Genomic DNA, 6,279 nt, shown 5'->3' on the forward strand with positions numbered 1-6,279 from the left:
AGTGGGCCAATATAGCCAGGTGCCCATGGCTTGTGCCTGTAATCCTAGTTCCTCAGGAAGCTGAAATCGGAGTTTAAAGCCAGCCTGGCAGAAAAGTCTGTGAGTCTCTTTCCTCCCATTAACCACCAGAAAACTGGAAGTTGTACTGTGGCTCAGACTGGGTAGACCACTAGCCTTGAGCATAAAATCTCAGGGACAGTGCCCAGGCCCTAAGTTCAAGCCCCACAACCACCACCACCACCAACAAAAACAACAATAAACAGCAGGGAGGGGGGAGAAGGGTGCAATAAAGATGGTGACTTAACTTTGCTACCTAGTGTATTATTTTATCATAGTAAATTAATTTCTGTAGGTCAGGAATCTAGGTGCAGCCTACCTGGATCTTCTGGCTCAAGGTTTCTCATGAGGTCGAGTTAAGTTGTTGCCAGGGCTAGACTCTTATCTAAAGTTTCCAATGGAAGGATTTGCTTCTAAGCCCATTTATATAGTTGCTGAAAGTCTTAATTCCTTGCTGGCTGGGGACTGGAAGCCTCCCTCAGTTCTTTGCTATATGAATCTCTCCACAGGGCAGCTCAAAGTATGGCAACTAGCTTCTCTCACAGTGCAAGAGAGCACATGCCTAATTGCAGATATGATAGCATATTATTACCTATGCTACATTCTACTCATTAATGCAACTCATACTCAAGAGGAAGGATTACACAGGCTGTCAGTACTAGCTCCAGGGGTCATTGGAAGCTGTCTTAGATCTGTCGTTCCCCCCCCCCCAACTTCCTATCACAGTCTGCCCCTAACCCGAAGCAACACACATCTCTTTGTGCAGAATATATATACTTCCTTCCAGACTCTGGAGAAAATACTATTCCATTATGGTACTGGGACCAGACCACATCCGGGTATTTTTTGTTTTTTTGTTTTTTTGCCAGTCCTGGGGCTTGAATTCAGGGCCTTAGCACTGCCTCAGAGCTTCTTTTGCTTCAGGCTAGCACTCTACCACTTGAGCCATAAGCACTACTTTTGGCTCTTTCTGTTTATGTGGTACTGAGGAATCGAACCCAGGGCTTCGTGCATGCTGGGCAAGCACTCTACCACTGTCACATTCCCAGCCACATCCAGGTTTTGAATGAGTTGTCCAAGTATATTCCTTAAGCACAGTTCCTCAAGTATAGTTCCTCTCAGTCTGTGGACCTTTGAAACTAAAAGACAAATCTTCCCAGGCACTTATCTTACTGTGGTAGAGCAGGCCTTAAATGACCACTATATACATTCTTATGTAAAAAGAGAATTCCAAGAATGAGGGTGTTGCTCAGTGGTAGAGCACTTGCCTAACATACCTACTGCCCATAGTCCTAGATACTCAGGAGGCTGAGATCTGAGGATCACAATTTGAAGCCAGCTTTGGCAGGAAAGTCTGAGACTCTGTCTCTGATTAACCACCATAAAACCAGAAGTAGTACTGTGGCTCAAGTAGTAGAGCAGTAGCCTTGAGGCCTTGAGCAAAAAAGGCTCAGGGACAGTGCCCAGGCCCTGAATGTGTGTTTGTGCACACACATACATCTGCTCATGCACGTGTGCGCACACACGTATCTTTTTAGGAAGTCCTAAACTTTTTGGAGACCCTATTTCTCAGAGGATCTATGTAATATATCTTTCACAACTTCAGATGACTTGTATTCCTTGACTTTTTTTCATTTTTCTTTTATTTGAGGGAGATGGGGATGGAATCCAGGACCTCATACCTGCTAAGCAAGCATTCTTTCACTGAGTTAATTCCACCCCCCTCCCCAGTCATTTTGAACAGTTTTTTGATATAACTAAATAGCATTCTAAAGCATCACCTTTTCTTTCTCTGAGGTCTTAATAGAGTGTTAAAACTCATAACTTGCTTCATCTTCAAACATTTTCTAGATTGGACCTTTGTTCAAAAGCCATTAGGGGCAGGTAGAGGAGTCAAATGATAGAGCACCAAAGCCCCTGGATTCATCCCCGGTGCTAAAAAGAAGAGGAAACCAGTTGTGATCTCGAGGACTTGCCTTGGCAATCTGGTTAGCTAGACCACCCACTGCATAAGGCAAATATTCCGCCTTTCACATGATTGCAGATGACATTGTTGCTAGTTTTTGTGCCACTAAGATTTTTCTCACTTAACCCTTAAGCCCTCCCTGGAAACCCTTTAAGTCCAAAATTCTACATATAGCATATTCAAGATACTTGAAGATGTCACTAAAGTTCTCAAAGCTCCTTCCCACTCCTCTCTTCAAAAGCTATTCCTACCTTTATTGAGGTGTCAGACATTGAATTCAGAACCTCCCACTTGTTAGACAAGTGTTCTACTACTGAGCTTCATCTTCTACCACCTACATTTTAGGTGTTTGTTATAGCAGTACCCCACTTTCACATACAAAAATTTATATTACTAAAAAGTTTTTTTTCTTTTTTTTTTTTTTGTATTGCTGCTGGGCATGTGGCTCATGCCCATAATCCTAGCTACTCAGGATGCTAAGATCTGAGGATCAATGTGTAAAGCCAGCCCAGACAGGAAAGTTCGTGAGACTCATCTCCAAAAAAGCTGGGAGATGGGGCTCGGAAGGTGGCTCAGTGGTAGAGCGCTTGCCTTGCATGCCTGAGGCCCTGGGTTCGATTCCTCAGCACCACATAAGCAAAAAGAAAAAAGCCGGAAGTGGCGCTGTAGCTCAAGTGGTAGAGCGCTAGCCTTGAGCTGAAGAGCTGAGGGACAGCGCCCAGGCCCAGAGTTCAGGCCCCACAACCGGACCCAAAAACAAACAAACAAAAAAGTTGGGAGCTGTGGCTCACATGGTAGAGTGCTAACCTTGAACAACAAAGCTCAGGGACAGTGCTCAGGACCTGAGTTCAATCCCCAGAACCAGTACCAAAAAAAAAAAATTTTTTTTTTATTGCCTAATAAGTTATTAGTAAGATATCATAAAATTCAGTAGTTGAAGTCGGGCACTGTGGCTCACACTTTAATCCTAGCTACTTAGGAGGCTGAGATCTGAGGTTCATGGTTCAAAGCTAGCCAGGGCAGGAAAGTCCGTGAAACTTATCTCCAATAAACCACTCAGAAAACCGGAAGTGGATCAGTGGCTCAAGTGTAGAGTGCTCGCCTTGAGCTGAAGAGCTGAGGGACAGTTTCTGGGCCCAGAGTTCAAGCCCCACAACCGACCAAAAAGAAAAAAAAATTGAGTAGTTGAAGATAACAAACACTATTTCCAGTTTTCTGTGGCTCAACAGTCCAAGAGTCTAGGGTAGCCAGGCGCTGGTGGCTCACGCCTTTAATCCTAGCTACTTAGGAGGCTGAGATCTGAGGATTGCGGTTCAAAGCCAGCCTGGGCAGGAAACTCTGTCAGACTCTTATCTCCAATAAACCACTAGAAAACCAGAAGTGGCCTTGTGGCTCAGGGACACAGTGCCCAAGCCCAGAGTTCAAGCCCCACAACTGACAAAAAAAAAGTCTAGGACATGGCTTCACTAGATGTTATTGTCTCAGGGTCTCTCCAGAAGATAGCAATTTTCCAGGGCAGTAGTCTCACTTGGAAATTTGCCTAGGGCTGGGGTGTTCAGTGTAACTAAGTGGTACAGGATGCCTGGTTGGCACTCAAGTGGCCCTGGGCTCCATCCCTGTGCCCACTGGAGGGAGTGGGGGGAGAGAGCAGAAGGGAAAGAGGAAAGTTTGGGAGAAGATGATCAGCTTCCAAGCTCACTTACATGATAAGTTGTCAGGATTCATTTCCATGAAGGCTGTTGGATTGAGGGCTCCGCTCCTCACTGGCTTGCTATTGGCCAGTGATACTCTCTCAGTTCCTTGTCATAGTGTCCTATCTGGAGGGCAGCTCACAACATGGCAGTAGCTTCTCTCAGCAAACAGGCAAAAAGAACATATGACCAAAGAGAAAGCTACAACCTTTTTGTAATCTTAACTTCAGAATTGACATTTCTGTTATCATTGAAAGCAAAGCCACTTTCGAAACTGCTTTCCACACCTGGGGATTGAAGACAGAATAGCAAAGCGCTAGCACTAACGAAAACACTTACTTGGCTCAAAGTGGTAGAACACTAGCCTTAAAAAGTGGTGCTGTGACTCAAGTAGTAGAATGTTAGCCTTGAGCTGAAGAGCTCAGGGATAGCGCCCAGGCCCAGAGTTCAAGACCCACAACTGACAAAAAAGAAAAGAAACCACTTACTCAAAATAATGCGCTTCTGATTCTAGTAACTTCTAAGCTGCTTCTTTCTGAATCTTGAGTTAATTCTGAAGTAAAATATAAAGAAGCATTCTGAGATTTGACCTCAAGTAGAGTCTTGTTATCTTCTAATCTTCTTCCTCTCTCCTTTTCTTCTGTTAGTACAACCTTGGAAAAGCTTGAAATTACAGAGCCAGAGTTGACCCATGTAAGTGTCTGGGACTTAGGGGAGGTGAATTCTTTGAAGGGTATAAAATGGATCACCAGTGGGATGGAGCAAGAAAGTAGAGCATTTAAGTGCCTCTTGAATCTTGCTTTTTAAAAATTGTGTTTTGGTGCTTCGTACTTAGAATCTGAGACGAAAATAAACAAAAAGTGTCTTAGCAGCCAGGTTGAAATTAACTTGAATTCTATTCCTGTCTCCTTATTTTATATTCTGCTTACTTAACTTTATACTCTTTCTCTTTTTAGTGAGCAGCAAACCTTGGAAGACCCAAAACAAGATTCTACTGTCTCTGTGATCCCAAGATGTCAGCCCTTGCCCCAGGAATGCTGAATTTTCTTCTTTTCTTGGTCATCAAAAAAAGGAGTAGAAATTGGAGGCTAAGGGAGCTTTCCATCTCCTTTTAAAAGAAGAGTCTCGTTCCCCCTCCCTTCCTCTGAGTGGGCAGTAGTGCCTTGGACAGCTGAGGACAGCGGCATCTCCCCCGCTCCAGAGTTGGGGGACACAAATTTTCAGATGGCTAGCCCTGGCTTCCACATTGATTTTTTTTTTTCAAGTCCCCATTTTTCACGTTGGAAGTGGGGTTGCTGGACTTTGATTCTACCAAGAGCTGGACTCTTAATTTCCTCAGGACAGACTGGCCACCACATTATTCCCACCCTTAGCTCTTCCTTTCTGATCCTTAGAGGAAGACCCCTGTAATTTTTGTAAATTTTTTTGGGGGGAATTAATGGTATTTAAACCACCTCCCAACCTTTTTTAGTTTTCCTTAATAAAGGAAAAGAACAGCACACAGCACAATTTCAAGCCAGTTTCAGATAAAACTCCAGAAGTGTCAAAAGAGGTGCCTCTTGGTATGCAGAATTCCTACAGAGAAATGGAAGGCAGTGATTGTTCTGTCAGCAGCGGCTCCTTGTAACTTCTCTTTTGATGAGTTTTTAAGGCCGAAAGAATGGAGCAAAAGAGACATGAGTTTTCTCTCCCTTTGTATTAAAACAGTGGGGCAGCCATGGGGCTAGGAGATGAAAGCCCTTCTTAAGAAGAGCCCTCCTCACTGCCAGGCCATAATGATTAGTACTATTTTGCAGTTTGAAATGTATTCTGATTCTTTTTCTAAATATGAAGACCTAGCAAATGAATTTTTGACTATTCTCCAAAGGAGATTTCTTCTTTGTTCTTCCCGTTTTTTCCAACAGTGTTCCGTTCTCCATGGAGCTAAGGTGGAGGGAGACACGTGCGTCTGTTGAACAAGCAGTCTATATCTCTGAGGATAGAGAATATTCTCTTAAACTCATGGGGAGCAGCAGACTTTTGCCTTGGTGAGGTCATCACTGTGTCAAATGGCTGCCCCTCTTGTTGCAGGGAACTTGGAAACGGGGCTGATAAACCCTCCCCTCCCCATGTCTGAGAGTTGTGGTTGTCCATCTCTTGTTTGATCCGCCACTCTTGTCAGGGGAAGAAGGGGGCGTGGTGTCTCAGGCAGATTGTTGAAGTCACACACTACTATCTCTTCTCCATCCTACCCTACCTTGATAGTAGGCTAGCCCATACCCAAGTAACTGTCTATATTAGACACCCCCAGCCAGTTTTTGGCTGCCTGTCTTTGTTGCCATGTTCTTTTTTACAAGAAGGAAAGAAACAGTTCTTGCTATTTTTTTCATGATTTACTATTTATGATGTATTTATGTGTTTTATTCAGGACAGAGTTCTGTAAGGGGTGGGAGGGACTAAGTCTTAGGGAAAGGAATGGGGACTCGACATTTTTATGAAGTGTTACTATTTGCCTCTACTTTGTATTGTTCAGAAATGGCAAATGCAATATAAAAGTAATAAATATAAATATCTGGTTTTAATGTA

At 43.7% G+C, this 6,279-nt stretch overlaps 1 protein-coding gene across 5 annotated transcripts in view; it reads left to right on the forward strand.

The window, feature by feature from the left end:
- The window catches only part of LOC138827503 (phosphatidylinositol 4-phosphate 5-kinase type-1 alpha), a 52,929-nt gene extending 46,650 nt beyond the window's left edge, over positions 1 to 6,279 (forward strand). For all 5 annotated transcript variants that reach the window (XM_070023073.1, XM_070023074.1, XM_070023075.1 and 2 more), the window contains 2 exons: positions 4,362 to 4,407; positions 4,671 to 6,279. In XM_070023073.1, coding sequence (XP_069879174.1) covers positions 4,362 to 4,407; positions 4,671 to 4,673 — 49 coding nt within the window. In that variant the 3' untranslated portion in view covers positions 4,674 to 6,279. The remainder of the gene's footprint in view (positions 1 to 4,361; positions 4,408 to 4,670) is intronic.

Source organism: Dipodomys merriami, unplaced genomic scaffold, assembly GCF_024711535.1.
Source record: "Dipodomys merriami isolate MVZ:Mamm:240054 unplaced genomic scaffold, mDipMer1.0.p SCAF_156, whole genome shotgun sequence".
Taxonomy (NCBI): Eukaryota; Metazoa; Chordata; class Mammalia; order Rodentia; family Heteromyidae; genus Dipodomys; species Dipodomys merriami.